The sequence below is a fragment of the Arachis hypogaea genome, chromosome 8 (assembly GCF_003086295.3).
Source record: "Arachis hypogaea cultivar Tifrunner chromosome 8, arahy.Tifrunner.gnm2.J5K5, whole genome shotgun sequence".
Taxonomy (NCBI): Eukaryota; Viridiplantae; Streptophyta; class Magnoliopsida; order Fabales; family Fabaceae; genus Arachis; species Arachis hypogaea.
In genome coordinates this window covers 6,710,378-6,734,331 of record NC_092043.1, presented here as the reverse complement: position 1 = coordinate 6,734,331, position 23,954 = coordinate 6,710,378, and the positions used below count along the sequence as shown (strand labels likewise).

Genomic DNA, 23,954 nt, shown 5'->3' with positions numbered 1-23,954 from the left:
TAGTGTGAGTTGTAAAATACCGCACCAATAAGCTCCAGGTAACACACAAAGGTACCATCCAAGTAAAGCAAACTAGAATAGACATGCTGTGTAAAGAATACGAGATGTTCTCTATGAAGGAAGGAGATTCCATTAATGATATGTTTGAAAGATTCTCTATCATCATCAACGACTTAGATGCTATGGGGATTACACACTCTAAACCAGTGCTCCTGAGAAAAGTTCTAAGAAGTCTCACAAAAGAGTAGAAAACAAAGGCTATAGTCATAGCTGACAGTGGTAACATTAGTCAAATGACTTAATGATGAACTGAGAGAAAAATTATTTGTTTTTGAAATCACTCATTTGAAAAATGATGCAAAAAAGAAAAGAGTTGTTTTGAAATCATTTACTAAATCACTTGGTGATGAATCCTGTGATGATTCATCAGATGACGAGTTTGTATTTTTTGCCAAAAAACTTAGGAGAATGATGAAAATGAGAGGAAGAGGCAAGGAAAGCAGTTCAAAAAGACCAAAGAAGGATCTAAGCAAAATTATCTGTCACAACTGTAAAGAAATAGGACACTACAATTTTGACTGTCCCAAACTAAAGAAGGAAGACAATATCCAAAAAGACAAGAAGAAGGGGCTTATGATCTCTTGAGAAGATCTGAAGAATGATTCAAATGAAGATGAGGATTCAGAAAACAGTTCTTAAGCCTGTCTTATGGCTGACTACACCGAAACTGATGAGGTAATTTTTATTGAATCCTCTAATGAAGATTTTCATCTCATGATTGATCATCTCACTGAAAAATTAAGAAGTTTTCTAAATCAGTGTCATGATCTTGAATCGGCAAATGACATCTTAAAAGCTGAAAACGTTTTTCTCCAGGAGAAATTAAGGGAAGCCGAAACTGCTGTTGATCTTATTAAAGAAGATAAGCGGCTGAAGGATGAACTTAGTAGCTGTGAGAAACAACATTCAGTGATTGCATACTTGAACTATTTTGAAGAAAATGATAGGTTGCTTAAAGAGGTTAAAAGTCTAAAATAAGATTTAGCCCAGTTTGCTCAGAGTTTTGAAAATTTAAATAACCTACTAGCTAATCAAAAACCTCTTTATGAAAAGGCTGACTTGGGCTTTTATGAAAAATCTAAAACTGTTCTTAAAACACAATTTGAAAATATGACCTCCACTTCTAATGACACAAGATTTCAAAGCCCAAATCTTCTTAAAGAACAGCAACCTAAAAGATTTTGTCACTTATGCAATCGGGATGGACATTTTCTATTCAATGTTTTATAAATTGAAGAACAAATAGGTGATAAATTTTACAAAATAGTTGATAACTATAATGGCCTTGGCCAAAGGAGATGGTTTGACATTAAAGGATCCAAAAAGATTTGGATGCCTAAGGTCATTTAAGAACTTTATGCAGCTTTGCCTAGCATCCAAGAGGAAGGACAACATGTGGTACTTAAATAGCAGATGTTCTAGGCATATGACCAAAAAGTCTACATTCTTCATCAAGCTTGACAAATATGATGGAGGATTCGTAACTTTTGATGATAATGGTAAAGGTAAAATCGTAGCCATAGGTAAGTAGGTAAAAATTTTTCTTCTATTATTAATGATATTTTTTTGTTGACGGATTGAAACATAATCTACTAAGCATTAGCCAACTGTGTGACTTAGGATACTTAGTTATCTTTAAGAAATTGTTGTGTGTGAAAAATCCAGTGAAATATTGTTTGAAGCAAAAAGGTGCAATAATATGTATGGACTCACTCGATAGGAACTAAAAGATCAGAATGTGACATGTTTCACTTTCATGAAATCTGAAAAATAGCTATGGCATAAGAAATTAGATCATGCTAGCATATACCAAATTTCTAAACTTGTAAAGAAAGACTTGGTTAGAGGCTTTCCTAACATAAAGTTTGACAAAGACATCACTTGTGACGCTTGTCAATTGGGCAAACAAACCAAATCTTTTTAGTCCAAGGATGGAATTTCTACCAATAGGCCATTGGAAATGGTACACATTGATCTTTTTGACCCTATTAGAACACAAAGTTTGGGAGAAAAACATTATGGTTTAGTAGTGGTTGATGACTACACTAGATTTGGATAGGTTCTTTTCTTAGCTCACAAAAATGATGCGTTCATTGCCTTTTCTTTTCTTTGCAAAAAGATTCAAAATGAAAAAGGATTTAAAAATTTCTTGTATAAGAAGTGATTATAGAAAAGAATTTGAAAATCAAGATTTTGAAAATTTTTGTAATGAATTTGAAATTCTCATAATGTTTCATGTCCTAGAACTCCTCAACAAAATAGAGTTGTTGAAAGAAGAAATAGAAGTCTCCAAGAAATGACTAGGACAATGCTTTGTGAAAATGAAGTTCTAAAATTTCTTTGGGCAGAAGCTGTAAACACAGCTTGCTATATTTTAAATAGAACCATTATTAAAAAAGGGTTAAAGAAAACACCTTATGAGCTACGAAAGGGAGCACCACCAAACCCCAAGTACTTTCACATATTTGGATGCAAATCTTTTGTGTTAAACAATAAAGATAATCTTGGTAAATTTGATCCAAAATCCTATGAGGATATGTTTGTAGGGTACTCAACCACTAGTAAAGCATATAGAGTTTATCTCAAAGAACATAGAACCATAGCGAAATCTATACATGTTTCATTTTGTGATACTAACATCATTCAAAGTTCTGTTATAGAGGATGATGCAGGAACTGAAGTTGAGGTGAACCCACAAGAGAATCAAGAAAAAGACAAATCACTCCCCTCAATCCTACTTCTGACCCTACTGTTCAAGATGTAGGAGACAATTCAATTTTGACTCCTGAAAAAGCAGGAGATTCTGAAAATGTGAATGTTGCAGAATCGAATCAAAGCCAAACAGAAATCACATCTTAGAAGACTAGAGAGTGGAAGTTCTTGAAGAACTATCCCACGAGTTCATTATTGGAGATCCGTCCCATGGAGTCACCATAAGATCCTCTAGTAAGAAGAAAGCCGAAATCAACAATTTTGCATTACTGTCCCATTTGGAGCCCCAAAATGTGAAAGAAGCTCTTGAAGATCCATCATGACTTAAGGATATGGAAGAAGAGTTAGTCCGATTCGAAAAATGAGGTTTGGACTCTCGTGCCTTACCCCAATAGAAAGAAGGTAACTAGTACCAAATAGATCTTTAGAAATAAATTGGATGAAGATGGTAGTGTGATTCGAAATAAGGCTAAATTAGTGGCCTAAGGATATGATCAAGAAGAGGACATTGACTTTGATGAGTCATTTGCTCTGGTGGCTAAAATAGAAGCAATAAAATTATTGCTTGCCTATACTGCCCACAAAGGTTTTAAACTTTTTCAAATGGATGTCAAATGTGTATTTTTAAATGGCTTTATTGATAGAGAAGTATACGTAGCCCAACCCTCGGTTTTGAAAACAAAGAATTTTCAAACCATGTTTTTAAACTTGCAAAAGCACTTTATGGTTTAAGACGAGCTCCTAGAGTTTGATATGAAAGGCTTAGTTCCTTCTTGTTACAAAATGACTTTCAAAGGGGTACTACGGATACTACTCTCTTCATAAAAGAATCTAATGATCATTTTATACTTGTTCAAGTGTATGTGGAAGACATTGTGTTTGGATCGGCAAATGAATCCCTATATGAAGAATTTGAAAAACTAATGACTAGAAAGTTTGATATAAGCATGATGGGAGAACTCACATTCTTCCTTAGTTTGCAAATCAAACAAACTTCTAATGGCATTTTGTGCACCAAGGTAAATATGCCAATGAATTGGTAAAAAAGTTCGGTTTAGAAAGCTCCAAACCCATGAGTACACCAATGCATCCTAATACAAAACTTGACAAGGATGAAGATGGAAAAGATGTTGATGAGACAAGGTATAGAGGAATGATCGGATCTCTTATGTATCTAACATCCTCTAAACCGAATATTGTTCAAAGTGTGGGTGTATGCTCTAGATTTCAATCTCACCCAAAAGAATCACATCTTTTGGCTGTTAAACGGATCATTAGATATATTAAAGGTACATATGACCTTGGTTTATGGTATCCTAGAACTAATGGTTTTTGTGTAGTTGGATACTGTGATACAGATTTTGCGGGTGATCGGGTGGATAGAAGAAGCACTTTAGGGATCTATTGCTTCCTTGGACAATCTTTGAATGTTTGGTCAAGGAAGAAACAAGCCACTGTTTTCTTATCAACAGCTAAGGCTGAATACATCTCAGCCTCTTATTGATGTTCTCAATTATTATGGCTCAAGACACAGCTTGCCGATTACAAACTTAAAATAGATAGTATCCCTTTATTTAGTGACAACTTAAGTGCCATAAACATTTCCGAAAATTCTGTTCTACACTCAAGAACCAAGCACATTGAAGTTAGATTTCATTCTATAAGAGAACATGTGCAAAAGAGAACTATTGACATTCAATTTGTAAAATCGAAAGATCAATTGGCTGTTATCTTCACAAAAATTTTGTGTGAAGATAGATTTTGTAAACTTAGAACTGCACTAGGATTGGTGGATGCCAAGTCAATGGATTAAATCAATGTATCTTTGTATTTTTATCTCTCAGGTCATAGGGAAACTAAGCTGGGCAAATGATGACTCCTCTTTAAGGCTTGAACAAGGCCCAGAAATCTTCTGAGATGAGTTTGAAATAAGACTCAAAGTGGTCTTGAGTGATTCTTCATCACTGTTGGCCCTAAGTGAGATAAGCTTTGCTTAATGAAATGGGCCTCATACTTACCTTGATCATTAGATTATGAAAATTAAAATTTTGTTTCCTTTTCTCTTTCTTCTCTATTTCAAGTCATATCAGTCAGTTATCTTTCAAATCCATCTTGTTATGTCATTTCAAAAACTGCATAATTTTTTTGAATTTCAAAATTTCCCTTGAAACCCGTTTTATTGAATAAATTCATGTTTTTAAGAGAAGTTTTCATTATGCATTAAAGACGGTTTCTTAATTAAGAAAACCTCTCTCTTTTCCACTATTCTACTGTGCCGTTCTCTCTCCCCTCTATTCACTTTTTTCTTCTTCATTATGAGAAAGAAGGTTGCTACTAGAAGAGGCACTGGCACCTATATACCTCCTCACAACCCCCCTCATTCAAAGTAACTTCAATCACACACTCACATACACATTTATTCTCATTCATCTTTTTCTCAGTCACCTTAACCGATGGAATTTATGGCAAGAAATACCATTCATCCTAGGGCTTTCTCAGCACAAAAGGGGGCCAACTCATCTTAGGCTAAGGGAAGAAAAGGAAAGAATCCCATGCATGAAGAAGATCGTCCACTGTCTCCTCCTCCACACTCTAACCCTCATCCGTCAGATCGTTCTGTTCTATCAAGCCGTCCCTCCAAGGGCTCCAGAAGACCAGTTCTCAAACCCTTGATTACAAAACCTCCTTTGGTAAACCTTCTCACTCTCATTATGATCCTCTCCTCTTCTTTTCCTGTATGAATTATGAGTTTCACAAACAAGTAATTTTAAATCGTATTCTCTGTTCTATTTTTTTTTTTTGTTGACCTTGATGCTCTGGCTGAAAAAGAAATTGATTTCAAAGTTAACTTTCGTCTTTTGAAATGGAAATATATTTTCAAAATCTGAAAACCAGTATATCCGAATTTGGTAAGAGAATTTTATGTCAACTTGCTTTTTCATGAGTGAGAAATTCACTCTTATGTCAAGGGTTGTCAAATTGTTTTGAATAAGGAGACCATTAGTGATGTCCTCGGTTATGAAGATATCGGAGCGAGAGCATACATTTCTGGAAAATGAGATGACCATCTAGGTGTCTCTCATCAGGATGTCCTGGCTAGCATTTGTGAAAATTTTTTACTTATGGATGGTATAATTTTCACTCATAAATCTCTGAGTCCTGATAGAGCTCAACTGCATCGAATCATAACACACATTCTTTTGCCTCAAAGTGGTTCATACCAGCGCGTTACAATATGTGACATTTTGGTAATTTATGTTATTTTTTATCTTGCTCCGATTTCTTTTGCCTACCTCATGATCCGTCATATGCTAGACTGTGTTAAAAGTGAGAAAAATATTTCTCTTCCTTATGAAATATTTCTGAGTTGCATCTTTGAATATTTTTTAATTGATCTAAGTAATGAGTCTGTCGAAAATAAAGTTTTATCACTAAAGGGCAGTGATGCAATGAAACAAGTCAAAGAAAAGGGCACCAAGACCACTAAGGATCTAATTTTGGATGAAAGCGAAGATGAAAGCCTTTCCTCATCTTCAGTGGCTAGTACATCTAACTCCCACAAGTACTTGATTGCTGGGGTAGTCAAAGATGTCCTTCAAGAGTTTGTGTCTATGACCAAACAGAAGGTCCAATCAAGCAAACAAACTCGGAAGATTGCAATTAAAACTGAGAAATCCTTGATGAAATCCCATGACAGGATTAAGGTACTTTTGAAGCATCTTAATTCACTTGATGAGGATCAGGAGATACCAGTAAAAGAAAAAGATCTATTGGGCACTGAAGAAGAGGACTCTGATGCTTGAGCATGTGTCTCCCGCTACTACTGAAAGATTGCTACTCTGTTGTTAATTCTGTTTTCTGAACTCTTCTGTGATGACACTACTTTTAGTACCCTGGACACTGCTTTACATACTGTGTTTTGTATGACTGTAATAGAACTAGCTCATTAATTCTGTTATTAAAATGCTTGTTTATCTTGCTGTTTTAGTTTGATAATTAACATTCTTTCTGTAAGTTTCCTCCTTACTAACAAAATGAAGAGAAAAGAAACAAAAAAATGACTTGAAAATGGGGCTGCTAAAATTGACTCCTCTGATTTGAACATGTGAAAATTGCTTTTGTTTTGAATAGTTGCATCTGTTTTGAACTTGTGAAAAGTCTATCTAATTTTTTCTTTCAGTTATTGATATTTGATTCTTAAGGGTGTTTGATGATTTTTTTTTTTTGTAAAAAACAAACAGGTTGTGATGATTTGGAATTATTTACAAAACTATTGGTTGTTTGAAATTATTTTCACTTTGATTCTATAGATTGTTAAAAGCAAATTTTAGGGGGGAGTTTAATGATCAAAAGATAGGGGGAGCTTCATATTAAATAAATTATCAAAGGGAAGTTTCTTACCTTCAATCTCTTTCAATTCATTTTTTTAATAATGTTTGTCATTAAGGAGGAGATTGTTGAGTTTGAAAAATAAAAACTTGATTAAAGTGATGCACAAACATTATTAGGTGATTATCAATTGTTTGTGTAATTTGTTTGGTTAAGTATGCAGGAAATTGACCCTATTGAAACAAACCCATATATATTTTGACCAATACTATCTTCATCCATATAACTCACTTACTTCAATCTAACCCAAGAATGGTATATGACTAAACCAAGAAGAAGAAACCAAAACAAGTCTAAAACTTTCACTAGCCCATTCAGCGATTCAACACCCAAATCCATACACATCACTGAGTCACAAGCTAAGAAATAAAAATTCAATTTATTTGATTTCATTTTCAATTCCACCGAACACATATTCTCTCTTCTCTCTTTTCTCTCTCTTCCCTATCACATCAAGTCACTGAATCAAGAAAGAAGAAAGAGGAAGATCCGAAGCTAGGGCTCGGCGAAAAACCAAAAACTGGTTTTCAATTTCAAGTAAGAAGAAGGGCTACAATAAAGAAGCAAATTCCATTCGGACAGAACATCTTTAAAAGTTACTTTTTCCATTTGTGCTACACTAAACAACCGTAAAGAAATCTATTGAACTTCAAGCACAAATCAAACAACCATGGAAAAGAAAAAGTCAATGATGCTTTGCCTTGAATCCACGGTCCAAAACCAATCTTGGAGCTAAAGAAAAGATTCACGATGAAGATCAAAGGAACTTGAAGAAAAAAATGAAAGAGAAAGATATGTTACTTGTCAAAGATTCGGTCTTTTCTCTCTCTCCACTGACTACGCCACGCGAGCTCTGATGAAGGAGGAAGAAGACAACTCAAGTGTTGAATTTGGTTCAAACCTTGGAAGTTTCACTCTTCTATAGTAAGGGTGAACAATTAAGGGTTAAGCAAGGAGAGTGGAATAGAGCACTTGGTTTAGTTCTCTTAGCTTCCTAAGCTGGTCTAAGTTCTTCTCTTTCATGGTTACTATTTTGTATTTCTTTTTCTCAATTTAGTTTGTCTGAGTCTCATTGAAAAAAAAAAGTAAACATGGTGATATTTGTAAGAAAAAACCAATGAATGAAAAAAAGGCAATGAGCTAGACTTGGAAAAAAAGTCATAGTTATCTTACAAATTTTTCGTATGGATTTTCGTTGTGTCATGATCCTGTAGAGATTCTCTTACAATTTGGATTAGCACTTTACTGTTAAAAGCTAAGTTGAGTCCTAGTCAAGTTCAAATTGGGTTAGAATCTGGACTTATCCCAAATAGGATTGGATAGATCCTAGGGAGAATTTGTGATTGTAATCTGTTGAAAAAATAGTGAAATTCCATCACTGTTATGATGAGACTGAATGTATGCTACATTGCACTAGGTAGTTGAACCAAAATATATATGTGTCAATCTCTACACTCTTCTCTGTTTTTTTATTCTGCACAATAGGAGACAAAATAAAAGTATCACCTACCAAATTAAAAGACAAAACCAAAATATCTTCTGTGTTTTCATAACAGAAAGTAAGTTCACAGAAAAAAAGAAAAAAAAAAGAGACAAGATCCATATCAACTTTCGAGTAGGTGGTAATAAAAAATTGTTTACTTCGAAACATCATATAACTGATTTTGCCATCTTTTTTTTTAAATAAATAAATTTTTTTAAGTTCTAAATTTTGGACCGAGCCAGATCTGATTAGCAATAAGCATTTTGAACCTGTTCTTGATCTTATTCCTCAAATTATACTTTTTATTGTTCTTCAACATGTGCTATTTCAACTTGTATCTTAGCATGCACTTGTTGCCCATTCCGAGCTTGTGCATTCTCAATTCCATAGCAACTTCTGCCATAGATTCTAAGGTGGGAACCTCGAGTTTAGCAATCTCAAATTCTGCAACCTACTTCTTAGGTTGAGTTGCTTTTGCTTTCTGAAACCTTGAGAGACTCTCCTTAGAATTGAAGAATTAGAAGATTCATAATGTAAAATTGTTATACTCTTCCTCTTTTAAGCCATATGTTTGACTCTTCTTTCCATTGGAATTCTCGGTTTAAGGAAACGTTGAGAGGATATTTGAGCGTGTAGTTTGAGGATGAAGTTGTCGTGGATCGGTGCGAAGGTTAAGTGTTGGGAATAATTCACCATTCCCCCTTGAGAAAATACCTTTCACAGAGAAATAAAATAGACACAATCACAACACAAGAATTTAACGTGGAAACTCCAATTACTGGAGAAAAAACCACGACCGTTGCCAAATGACTACCAGAGAATATCACTATGTGAAAATTGTTACAACACATAGACTTCACCTCAGTACACCCACACTCTCAAAGCAAATATTTAACTACACCTCACAACACTCTCTAATCAAAGGTATAGAGAAAAAGAAAAGTCAAATACAAGCTTTAAGTGTTTTCGACTGGTGCAAAAAATATGAAGAACTTAGCCTCATATTTATAGCCTAGGTCACCCACTCCATTTGCTATCTTAAGTAATGTGGGACTAATTCAACCAAAACATAACATTAAGATGGTTGAGAAAGATGTTCTTTCAACATTCTAAGGTTCCTCAACTTGCTCTCAGACCTCACATTTTTTTGTGATGATGTTGAAGCACTGAATGCCTCACCTGGGTAACACACATTTCCCAAGGCTATGAAATTTCTCCATTGTTGAAATTAAAATGCCTTCTCCTGTCGGCGATACTCAACAACCTCCTCTTCCTCCTTCTCGACATCCAGCTACACCCTCTACTGCATATGTTTTGCGCCGGTGCCGCAAGTGTATGTCGGTGCCTCTGATCGGGAATATCGTCAAGTAAGGTTCAGGGCACACAAGGGGACACATGATGTAGGCAATTTACAAGCAAAATATGTAACAACACAATATCCTGCCAAGACAAGACCTATTACGGCAAATCTGGCTCCACCACGTGAAGTAATCATGCAGTCACGTGAAAGTAAAAAATGTTAGTTCCATATATGATTAACAAATGACAAATATTATCTTCAAACCTGAGTAATTCACAATAATATTTTGCTTAATTCATGGTATTAGAGAATAATTCTCTAGGTAATCAATTGTAAACCAAATGTGCATAATCAATTTCAGCTATCAATTATGATGACTTTTTTTAGATTCGACTTATGATATTTATTGCTGAATTTAATTTCAAAACCTCCATTCTAAATTTAATAGTTCTCAAATGAAGTGTTGAATTACAACAATATTACTTCTAAGAAATTAACACCGTGATTGTGGACACATCATAAAATACTCTTAATTTGAAACTATAAGAGCATCATGAAAATTTTTTGGTGTACAATAAAAAATATGTTGTCATTTTATAAGTAAATTTTCTTTGTACGCTGAAAAACAAATCATGTTTAAGTTGCAACTAAATTTTTCAATTTACCCTAAGGAAATCAAAACTTGTAAAATGCATGAATATAAACTGTTTTCTAGGCATAAATCCTAAATGAATTTTCTATTTACAGAACCCTATAATTATAGATTTGTTACATTAAAAAAACTTACCCTAACACGATGTAAAATAAACTTTTACTTTAATTATATACCGAAATCAATTACTAATATTAAATATTAGTATAAGATACATATTAAAAATAAATTCAACACATACATTTATACACAAATATATTAATAATTAATTTTTATAACTAATTTTAAAATACACATAATATTTTTATATAATTTATTTGCCAGTGCCAGCAGAATTAATGTTGAGTCAATTGTGTTCCAAACCTCCCACGAAATAAACCCGAAATTAGTTTGAAAAAACTGTTCCCAAATTGCACACCCAGTACCTACGAAATTTTTTTTTCTACCATAATATTGGATTCCCAGTAAAATTATCAAATAATGTCTTTAAACGTTCTCCTACTCATTATGCAAATTGAAAAATGCAAATTGGAAATTACTTTATTAATTTTATTTAAATAAAAAAACCGCCGAATTAAACCGATACCAATATACCATTTTTTTCCCACTGCAGAATTAACTTTGGGTTAAAAATCTAAAGTGTCGAGCACGGCACAACTCAGCATCTCAAAGAGTCAACGAATTCAGTCAAAAAGGGCATCATGATTGTCAATAATATCTCAGCCTCAACTAACGTTACATGCACCTACCCAGCTGCTTTTCGCAAAGGTTCTCCAAAGATGTGTCTCAAATCAGAAATTTATAAAATAAAAAGAGAGAGAGAGAGAGAGAGAGAGAGAGAGAGAGAGAGAGAGAGAGAGAGAGAAAAGGGGCCAAAAGAAAAAGGGAAGGCTTTTTTTTAAAAAAAAAAAAAAAAGAGGGAAAAGGATGCCATGTAAATCTAGCTAAACTTTCATCCCCAGATTAACCAACATCGTAAATAAGAAGTGGCAAGTTTTAAACAAGTAACAGCAGACCTCATACTCTTGGTACTAAACCCAGAAATTTGCAGTGCTTATTTTTTATGCAGAAGAAAAATCTGCCAGCCTCACATGAAAGTGAAGATCTTTTGTAACTAATACCTGTTCTTGTTCTTGCTCATGAATCAATTGCAGTCATCGAAATGATGTCTCTAGTTTCATTTTATCATGAAGAGTGACGACCAAATTGTGCGCATCGTCCAGCAGCTTCCAAATATCAAGGTGTCCAGCCATACCATTGCATTCCTTGATGATCTCCTCCATGCTGCTATACTTCTCAATAATCAATTTCCTCCTCTGCAACACTGAAGCCGCTATTGCATACAGCAATAAATCATCTGTTGGTGGAGCACGCTGCCTGATTCTGCTCCATGCTGATTTCCCAATGCCGGCCCTGATTGCTGCTTGATCTGCCCACATTACTTCCCAAAGGCAGAGAGTCTGTTCAAATGTCAATTCCCTTCTAAACAACACAACCACCATCCTGTACACAAAAAAGCAATCATCGGCCTGAAGCTTCTCCAGATGTCTGAACAAGTGAGAATCCTTGAACTTGATTATCTTTGCTACTATATCAAGTTGCCTCCTGATACCCACCTCATCAAGCCTAAAGTTCTGGCGTGCCTTCTTCATGAATCCAACAAAGCACCAGAAGGCCTCGTGATCTTCTGATATAACACTAACTATTGGAGACAGCAGATCGCTCATACCCTGGCAGTAGCCAATTTCTGGATCGTATAATGCATATGCTTCAAGAATAGCAACCAATCGGGCAGCATGGAAAATTCTATTGGGTTCTAAGTGCCCATATTCCTTCAATCCAACAGCCTCAGCAGATCGGATTGCCCTGCTCTCTGGTATAACAGCTTGACAAGGTGAAAATGGTATCCATTCTGCATTGGCACGTACTGCATCTAGTCGGATGATCCGTTGCCAAGTGGCAAAATCTTCATTGTTTGGTAGTCTTGATGGGCCATTCATTTGGGATGAAGAAATTTCTGTAGAAGCTGTCTTGGAAGTGTTATCCTCCTGAAATTCATTAGAAGGAGAAGTCTGAATTACCTCAGGACCATCAGAGGAATCTGAATCAGTAGAATCAGTATCCGATGCTGCATCAACATTGTTGACATCATTCCCTTCCAACAGGGCACTAGACGGATCATCTGAATATTCAACATCCGGGCTCCTTTCCTCACTGGAAAGGGATTGCCTAGCACTCGTTGCATCTTCAGAACTAGGAGAACCAGAAGCTTGAATAAGACTCTCACCATCTCCTTCATAGCTTATTTCACCAATTTCGTTTAACTTAAAGCTCTCATTGCATTGCTTTAGAAGTTGGCGGCATCGCCTGCGGAGTTTCTCATATTCCTTTCTGTATTTAAAGATTTTGCACAAAAAAAATATATTATATTAAACAGGACATACAGGAGAGAAGTATAAGCAAACAAAAATAAATTGAAGACTATACAGACACAATGGATTGAAACATTGAATTCGGATCAAACTTGTATGCCTACCTATTTCGAGTTCTTATGATATCTCTCTCTTCTTTGGTACTGTCCAAGTCATAACTGTTCAAATGAACAATGTAATCAGTATTTATACAAAAGTCTGCCTAAACAAATGAATGCATGTAGAAATGAATGGGGAAAGGATATATAGTAGAGTCTAAAAGAAAGCAGAAGGTTATAAATGTTCCCTCAAATGAAAGCAGAGTTTGGGATATCACAAAATGAAAGACTCATCTAAACAAAGTTATGGGGGCAGACTACAAATCCCAATAGAAGAAACAGGTGATAAACATTTTCAATAATAATTGGGAATTGCAAATTTTGCTGAATGTGTGTGTCTACACGTGTCCAATTCAATTCCATGCTCCCTAGATCTCAAGTACGCAAGAGAATAAGTAGAAAAGAATAAAAGATTATAAAGAAATGAAACATGGAAGATAGTATGCTTACACTCCAAGTAGGAATGGCCAAACTTCAGCCCTGATACTAGTATCAACACCCTGCACCAGATTTTAATAATGTATTTAATTCCAAAATGAAAACAGAACACACATTTTGCGATCATTCAAGAAAGATAAGCAAAAGGAAACTTACTCCACTGCGAACTCTTTTCAGGAACTTAATTCCACCATCACGGAGTTTTCCGTCCAGTGTAAACAAGCTCTTCCACTGCTGAGGTGAAAGGGCATGTTTTCTTCTCCTACGTGACCATGGTGATTTAAGACGACCTCTGGAATTTTGTCAAAAAAGAATTATTCATTAGTACTGCCTGTATGTAGATGACTTTTAGATTACGATAAAGCAGCAAACGAGTTAAGATATTTTGAGTAGTGAGAAACTACACAGAAAATGAGCGAAGATGTTCTTGCAGATAAAAAGCATGTCACAGTACTATATTAACTTTTTCAAGCCCATCGGAAGGTTACAATTTTATAAATATTCAATTTTTTTTCAGAATGAAGTTTCCAAAGTAAAGAACTATTTTCAGCCTTCATGCTAAAATAATTAAATGCATTCAATGTTTCCTACTTCCACCTACATATGAAAACCAACTACAACAAATTTGAGAAGGATCAATCCAATACAGGGACCAATACTGCCGCAGCTCAATGTGAACTTCAGGACTCACTAATAATCATGTTTTTCCGTTCTGTATAATACTGTAACGCTAAAATTACTAACTGAAGTCTTAAAAAAATACAAACCAAATTATTACAAATCCCAACCACAGGACTATGATAGTTTCGTTAACCTTTTTTAACCTGAGGATTAAAAGGAACAAAACTATTCAATATAAAATTTATGGGCACTTGAGGGTGGCAGTATTAAAGAAAAAGACTAAAAGACATCAATTAGAAAAGATTGTTCCTGAAGACTTGAACACATCAACATCCTTCAGATACATATCGAGAATACTTAAGACCAAACCCATGATTCATGATGCAGGATATTGACAGACTGATTATAACATTTTTCTTAAATAATCTTAGACTCCAAAAGTTTAACTGGGCTCAAAATCCATTTCACCATTCTCCAGACGAACTTGCTCACTAAATAGACCCTAGCACAGATCTTCCCTTGACGGCTCAGGAACAATGGAAGTTACAAGCAGGCCATACTGCATGTATATGGGTTTGGAAATCCGAAACAAGATCATCAATTCATCATCCTCATCAAGTTACATTTCCTCCAAGCATAGTGAACTGATTAGACAGTTGGGAATGGGAATCAGATGATAAACAAGTTCAAGGCAAGAAGATAGGAACTTGTGCTTGACAACCCTATCAAAAAGGTAAAAACCGATAATACCCCCAACCCAAAGCCAAAGGAAAAAGATCCGTGTCCCTCTCACTATCTCGTCCTCCTCAACTACTTCCTTTCTGACGCCCTTCGCAGACATATCATAAAAACAGAAAACGAAAACAAAAAGTTGTGATTCCAACCATTTTAGCAGAACCACAACAATGAGATACGGAAATGCCGCCGAACAAAGAGACCCCAAAAATTAGAAAGAGGGAAGTGCAAAGGCACAAAGACCCAAAACAACACAAGCTGATCAACCCTAAGCTGACACTGATAGCAACTTTGGGGATGTCCAAAACTGGAGATCTGGTACAAAAATCAAAAACACAAAAGTAATAGATATCTGAGTTTAACCAAATCTCATGGCTCAAACAAAGCTAAAGAAGAAGAAGAAAACAAGTGACAGAACAAAGAAAAAGGAGAGAGAAAGAGAGAGAGTAGAGGAAGAGGAACTCACCGATCAGAGGTGGAACAAGACGCTGGTGAGGAAGAACTGACAACGAATAGAACCGAACGCAAATGGATCCACGATGAAGACGATGACGACGACGATGAAGAAGGGGAGGAATTCGAAGACGAAGAATTCGAATTGTTACTTCGTCTAAGAGGATTCATCTATAAAAATTGTCTTCCAATTTACACCTTTTTTTTAGATTAACAAAATTGGAATCGAAAACATCATCTATGTCTGAGAAAGAGTGAGTGAGCTAGCTAGGGTTTCGCGATGCGCGCTCTCTCTCTCTCTCAATCCCTAAATTTTTTCCCCTTTTTGGTTCATTTGAGGGTTTCTTCGGTTTTACCTACTAGCACCGTAGAAGATGACAGCGACGAGAGCGAGGCCAGCCAAGGCCGTGAACACCACCGCCGGAGTGGAGGGCGCGGCCACCGCAGCCATGATTAACGATAACCTGCCCCTGCCGCTGCCGCCACCGCCGCCACTGCCACCGGAGATGAAGGGACTGTCGTTGTTGCTGTTCAAGTAAATCGATGAGATCATGGAGGAGGAGGAGGAGAGGGAGCTGAAATTACTCAAATGCCCCTCGCTTCGATCCTCGCTCGTTTCGTCCTTCCGATTCCACAAATCCACTCCGAAGAAGAAAACATAACCAAACAAAACAAAATAAAACAAAAATCAATGTTTTCCCTCCCTTTGCTTCTGATTCTGTGTTTGTGAGAATGAAAGATGCTTCGTTATTATGTTGACATGTCTCTCTTCTTATGCGCGTGGGGAGAGAGAGAGAGAGAGAGAGAGAATGGAGAATCGGAAGAAGAAGAAGAAGGAAGAATCTATCTTCTAATGAAAAAGGGAAAAGAGCCTTCTTTGGATTGGGGCTTTTACAGTTTAAGCCCTGCGAAGTACGCTGTGTCTTGTAAAATACGTTAAAAAAAACTTTCTCGGAATATTTTCAAATATTTGAAATAAATTTAAAAATATTATTAAAAATGTTACTTATTTTTTAAAATTCAATTTTTAATTCATTTTTTTTAAAATTTGTTTTTTATTTAATTAATTTAAATATCCCTCTCATAGTATCAATTATTTAAAAAATAATAAAAACTACTTATTTTATTTTAAAAAAAACTACTTACTTTTTATTTTTTTTTAAATTGAATAAAAAATAATATTTAAAAAATATCTAATTATACTGAAATAGTATATATTATTTATTAAATTACATATTCAATTATTCATATAATTAAAAAATTAATAAAATTTAAATACAAATTTGCATTTTATTAATAATAAAATATTAAAATATTATTATAATTTATAATAATATTTCATAATTTAACTAAAAAATTGTAGATTTAAATTTTATATGACATATATTTTGTATATGTCATATTTTATAATTCACAAAAAAAAATTGAATTAATATATTTGTGTATTGGGATATTAATTTACTCTTTTATGATTAAATATACATAAAATTTAGTCACCAAAAAAATATACATAAAATTTAATAAAAGTGAAATTAGTGGAGATAATAAATAGTTTATAATTTAACTAAAAAATTGTAGATTTGAATTTTAGAAATTTAAAAAAATTATTTTTTATAACATGCATGTTAATTAATTCTTTTATTTATTAAATATGTATAAAAATAATAAAAATTGAATTAATTGAGATGACAAATAATTTACAATTTATTTAACTAAAAATTTTTAAATTCAAATCTTGAAAACAATATTTTATGAATTAGATACCAACTTTTTTAATATTTTCGTTCGATAAATAAATATCTTCAGTATAATATATGCTAGTGTATCAATAACTATTATAGTACTTTGATTTATTTTTTATTTATTAAATGTGTATAAATATAATAAAATTGAATTAATTAAGATCATTAATAATTTATAAGAAATGATTTTTTAGAATTATTAGGAGATAAAGGTAGTTAATAATACTTTTATTTTTTTCATTTCGAAGGTGGATAATCCTAAAATAATAATACAGTTTTCGGCTTATTGATTTATGCAACGTCTTATATAAGTTTATTACCAAGTTATTTTCGCAGAGATTAAAGGATATTATACCCAAACTTGTTATAAAATAACTAATAAATAAATAAATAAGGAAGAGGTAACAAGTATAAAATATAAAAAAAAGAAAAAGAAGTATTGCAACATAAAAGAGAGAGAGAGAATTGTTTATTGCTTGTATGTGTGTATAAAAAGCTTCAGCCTATGCCCCTATTTATACATGTGCAAGGCTTTACTTTTTCAAACTATATTAAATACAATCACCCTTGATAAACTAAGTCTCATAGAAAATGGTCATCAACTAAGTCTCTACTATGCCACGCTTCTGGCGTGTATTTGCTTCAGTGGCTATTTGTCCTACTGGGACATCAATTCGAATTGGGACATTTTCCACCTTGCCACGCTTTTGGCATGAATTTACTTTAGTGGCTACTTGTCCTACTGGGATATCAATTCGAATTGGGAAATTTTCCGCTGGTATATAAGATTTGGTTATCCTCTTTATATCGGAAAATGCATCAGGCAATTCATTTGCTATTCTTTGCAAATGTATAATCTTTTGAACTTCTAGTTCACATTGCCCTGATTGAGGATCTAAATGCATCAACGAGGATGCATTCCAATTAAGTTCCTTTTCAAGAAGCTTATTCTCTCTCCCTAATGTTGGAAATTTTGATTCATAAAAATGACAATCCGCAAACTGGGCTTTAAATACATCTCCCATTTGTATCTCAAGATACCTCACTATAGAGGGAGAATCATATCCAACATATATTCCCAATTTTCTTTGGGGTCCCATTTTGGTGTAATTAGGTGGTGCAATAGGAACATATATCGCACACCCAAATATTCTTAAATGGGAGACATTTGGTTGCTGGCCAAAAGCTAATTGTATAGGAGATAATTGATGGTAATTCGTTGGCCTCAAACGAATAAGTGCTGCGGCATGTAAAATAGCATGCCCCCAAACCAAAGTTGGGAGATTTGTTCTCATAAGCAAGGGTCTAGCAATTAATTGGAGGCGCTTAATAAGTAATTCTGCTAACCCATTTTGTGTGTGAACATAAGCTACTGGATGTTCAACACTTATTCCATTAGCCATACAATAAGCATCAAAAGCTTGGGAAGTAAATTCACCAGCATTATCAAGACGAATTGCTTTTATTGGATTTTCTGGAAATTGTGCTTTTAATCGAATAATTTGAGCAAGTAATCTCACAAAAACGTCAGGTTGCGAGAAGACAATAAGCACACATGTGATCATCTCGAAGATGCGTCTATTAGGACCATTAAATATCTGAAAGATCCACATAGTGGATGAATAGGTCCACATATATCACCTTGAATCCTTTCTAGGAATTCAAGGGATTCAAATCCAATCTTTACTGGTGATGGCCTTAAAATTAACTTCCCTTGAGAACATGCAGCACAACAAACTTCACTAGATTTAAGAATCTTCTGGTTCTTTAGTGAATGTCCATGAGAGTTTTCAATAATTCTACTCATCATGGATGTTCCCGGATGACCCAATCTATCATGCCAAGTTATGAATTCATTTGGGCTAGTAAACTTCTGGTTTACAATGGCATGTGATTCAATTGCACTAATCTTGGTATAATATAACCCATATGAAAGTGAGGGTAATTTTTCTAATATAACCTTTTTATTTAAATCATGAGTTGTGATACATAAATACTCATGATTTCCCTCATTCATTGTCTCAATATGATATCCATTTCGGTGAATATCTTTAAAACTCAACAAGTTCCTCATGAACTTGGTAGATAATAGTGCATTATTTATTACAAATTTTGTTCCTCCAGAAAACAAAATTATAGCTCTTCCGGAGCCTTCTATCACATTGCCCAAGCCAATAATAGTATTTACATACTCTTCTCTTAGCACAAGATGGGTAAAATATATATATCACTTTTAAGAATAGTGTGCGAACTTGCACTATCCGCAAGGCAAATATCTTCAGAATATATTCTTGCCATTTTTCTTCAAAAATAAATAATGATAATAATAAAATGAGTAAAAGTACATGCACAGTAAAAAATTATTCATATGAATACTTAGCAAACACACATATTAAACTATTCCATCATTGATCAAATAGCCAATATTTCCTTCAGAATCCTTAAAGAAATTAGATATATCATAATGAGTGGTGGAATTTTCATTATTTGAAACAAAATTTGTTTCCTTTTCTTTGTCATCCTTTTTCAAGGATGCTTAATAAAGATCAACAAGGTGCCTTGGGGTACGACAAGTACGTGACCAATGGCCCTTTCCACCACCACAAAAGCATTTATCTTCAATTGATATACTTTGCCCATTGTTTATTTCTTTATCCCACTTTTGGTGAGATCATTTCTTATGAACATAATTTCTTTTCCTTTCATAATTTTTCTTGTTATCAAAATCTTGCCATTTACCTCTTCTGGGGTTATAATTTGCCGCATTTGTTTCAGGAAATGGGGAGGCACCAGCTGGACGCGCTTCATGATTTCTCAAAAGTAACTCATTGTTGCGTTCAACAACAAGAAAGCAAGAAATTAACTCATAATAATTTTAAATTCTTTTTTTTCTCGATACTGCCACTGCAGGAGCACATTCGAGGCATGGAAGGTCGAAAAAGTTTTCTCTAACATATCGGGCTTGAGGAGGTATCACCGTTTTTTCATGATTATTTCTTTTTCAAGGTCTTTTCACAGATCTGCAGGATCTTTTAATGTGTGAGATATTCATTTTTCAATCATACTTCAAGATGACGACGAAGGAAAAATATGGCTTTATCTTTATCCTTCTGGGATATATTATTTTCAGCCTCAATGGTATCTTCAAGATCCATTGAATTAAGATGGATTTTAGCATCTAATATCCATGGTAAATAATTATTTCTAGATATATCAAAAGTATTATATTCAAGATGAAAGAGATTTGACATAATAAAAATTTGTTACCTGAAGTCTTCCTAATAATTTTGTTAGAGTTTCGTGCTGATAACGTGTTATAAAATAACTAATAAATAAATAAATAAGGAAGAGGTAACAAGTATAAAATATAAAGAAAGAGAAAGAAGTAGTGCAACATAAAAGAGAGAAAGAATTGTTTATTGCTTGTATGTGTGTGTAAAAAGCTTCAGCTTATGCCCCTATTTATACATGTGCAAGGCTTTACTTTTTCAAACTATATTAAATACAATCACCCTTGATAAACTAAGTCTCATAGAAAATGGTCATCCACATCATTCATCCTTATCACAACAAAACTTACTAGTTTTTTCCAATGTAGTTTTATTTCTGGAAGATAAAGTGCGAATAACATCTTACTGGCATAAGAGGTTCTTTGTACCATGAGATCAAAGAAGGGAAATAATGGCTTTATGGCAATTAAAATTGACATTGAAAAAGTCTACGATCGTTTTAATTGGCAATTTATCAAAGATACTCTTTTTGAGACAAATATTCTTAAGAACTTGGTTGATTTAATCTTTTGTTGCTATTCTTTTGCAGAAATGAAAATTCTTTAAAATGGTACTCCCTCAACTTCTTTTAAACCCACTAGAGGTGTATGCCAATGTGACTCAATTTTTCTTTATCTATTTGTTCTATGTATTCAGCATCTTTTTCAGATTATTTCTTTTGAGGTTGATCACAATTTTTAGAAACCGATCACGCTTAATAGAAAAGATTTAAGTATATCTCACATTTGTTTTGCTGATGATATTGTATTGTTTGATAAGACAACTATGGATCAAATGCAAGTGGTGAAGGGTATTTTAAATTTGGAAAAAGTTTGAAAATCAAATTTAGAAAACCAAAATTAGCCAAAATTTTCCATTTTTAACTTTATTTAATGAGATGAATAAAATTTAATTATAATCCTTTCACGCGCCTATATTTTTTTATTGTAATATTTAATGTATATAAAAACATTAATGACATATATTAAATAACATATTATAGGTACATATATTTATTAATTTATATTTTTATTAAATGAATACACATACTTTATATTTATAGTATTTAATTTATATTATAATAATAAAGCATATTTTTTTTATTTATCATGTAACATCTATATATTCATACACATAATTTTTTTAACTAATATAATTTTACAATTAATATTATTCAATTTTAAACTATATTTTATTATATATTTTAAATTATTTTATATATGCACTAATAAATTATGATTTAAAATATTTTAATATTTTTTTAAGACATTATACATTTAAATCAACCTATATTTTTTAAATCACCGTCTTCGATAATTTAAAAATTTATTTCATGTTTTTCAAAGTAAAAATGATTTATTCTGATTTATATATTTTTTCAAATTTTAATATAATTAGATTTGAAAAGAAAATGTTAAATACCTAAATTAATTTATTCAATTTATAAATTTATTCATAATATCTAGAAGTTCATACACATAATATTCATAGTTAGGTAAAGTACACATAACATTCAAAATTTTATATTAATAACATCCATAATTTCATACTCATAACATTCATAATTTTATACATATAATATTGATAATTAACACATTTTTATAATTAATATTACTAAATTTTAAACTATGTGTCTTGTTATATATTTTAAATTATCTTACATATACACTAAAAGGTCAAAATTTTAATATTTTTATTTACTATTCATATGTATGTTTATTTATTGATTTTAATATGACGAGTTAATAATTACTTTTAAAATTTTATTTCTTAATTTTTGTTTATATTTTATTTTATAGTTTTTTATTTTATAATAATCTATATATAAAGTATGAGTTGTATAACAGAAGTTGTTAAATTCTCTAATTTAACATCCATATTTTTATACGTATAATATTTATAATTTTATATATATAATATCCATAATCAATAAATTAGTGTTAATTTATTATTATTTATTATTTTATTTTGTAAATCATGAACTAACAATTTGATATTTTTTAATTTTCAATAAATAAAAATTGATCAAATTTAAGATGTTTTTATTTTTTTATAAAATGTGTTGAGGTGATTTGAGATTTTTTTAAAATTGAAGATATAAAAATTTGAAATTTTTATTTGAAAGAAAAAATTATCAAATTATAAATGCATGTAGTAATAATGAGGGAGAAATTTTTGGGATCTGATTCATATTAAATTTGGAATTAACTTTTAGTATAATTAAATAAGGAAATATAATTAATTATAAAAAGAAATTAATTACATTAATTAAATTAGAAGAGTGATTCACACTCTCTTATAAACGCAAATATTATTAATCGTATATCTTTATTTATTATCTATAATATTTTGGCTACGTAGCATTACCCTTTAGATTTTTTTTTTGTCCATCATTTGGGACAAAAGGTAAATTTTGCAAAGTCTTCTGTCTTCTTTTCGGAGAATACGAACTTGGAAAGGAAACATGTTCTTAGTAATGCCCTTGGGATGAGACTTACAATGAATTTGGATAAGTATTTGCGAGCACCTCTACTACATGGCAAGTCAAAAAAAGAAGATTTTCAATTCATTCTTGACGAAATGTCGAAACATCTTGACTCTTGGAAAGTCGACAACCTTTCGTTGGTAGGTAGAGCCCTTGCTCGATCGACACCATGAAGCTGCCTTTGAGTATGTGTGATCGAATTGACAGCATATGTCGCAATTTTGTTTGGGGGAACTAATTTGGTTAGAAAGCCTCGTCTTCTTAAGTGAAAAACTATTTACTTGCGTAAGGCGTAAGGAGGCCTCGACTTTAGACCTGCACGAGTTCTTAATAATGCAAATTTGTTAAAATTAGCCTAAAAATTTATCTATAATAGAGGAGATCTTTGGGTTAAAATTCTTCGAAGCAAATATGGATGTGGTGAGGCTACTCTTTTTATTGTTAAAAATATCAAAACGGCTTCAAAATACTTGGCAAGGCATTCAAAGAGTTTAGAAAAAATTTTAGAATAATTTCATATGCAGGGTAAGATTCAGTACTGAGATTAGTTTCTAGACCGAACAATAGATTCCAAGTATTCATAAACTTGTGGACTTTGCGCAGCCATAAGTTATCAAATAGATGCTGGAAGAGAGAATTTGCGAGTTTGTTATTAATAGTCATTAAAACTATGACCGAATTGGTACTATGGTGGGAGAGTATTGGTATTCTATTTTTACTTCTTTTAAACCTCCTGAACCTGAGTTAGGAGTTAATAGCTTGGCTTCCGGTATTGAGTGGTGTCTTCTCGATAAAGTCGGCTCGTGCTATCTTTTTGAAAAATGTGGATTACTCAAATGCTTTCTTATTCTAAAAAATATGGAAGCTGGAACCTCTGCAACGATTACGGTCTTTCTACTGGCTTGTAGCATACTAAATCCTTTTGAGTAATGCAGAACACACCAGAAGATATATGACAGAGAAAGACATTTGTGCCATTTGTAGTGTATCTCCTAAATAAAATAACATAATTTATTATGAAATGAGTACTTCTATTTTCATCTTTGTCTCCATTCCCATTTATTTACGGGAGTGAATTCTATCTC

General features: G+C 32.9%; 1 protein-coding gene across 2 annotated transcripts; it reads right to left on the bottom strand.

Moving 5' to 3' along the window:
• Positions 1-11,476: 11,476 nt before the first annotated feature.
• Positions 11,477-16,311, bottom strand: LOC112705866 (rab GTPase-activating protein 22). Of its 2 annotated transcripts, none has more exons than XM_025756858.3 (5): positions 15,387-16,311; positions 13,721-13,856; positions 13,577-13,626; positions 13,133-13,186; positions 11,477-12,987 (listed from the first exon to the last, which is right to left on the bottom strand). In XM_025756858.3, the coding sequence occupies exons 1-5, from the start codon at positions 15,542-15,544 to the stop codon at positions 11,751-11,753; spliced, it is 1,635 nt and encodes a 544-aa protein (XP_025612643.1). In that variant the 5' UTR covers positions 15,545-16,311; the 3' UTR covers positions 11,477-11,750. The 2 variants fall into 2 exon arrangements, with proteins under 2 accessions (XP_025612643.1, XP_025612642.1); XM_025756857.3 differs by having other exon boundaries at positions 15,730-16,284.
• Positions 16,312-23,954: the final 7,643 nt, after the last annotated feature.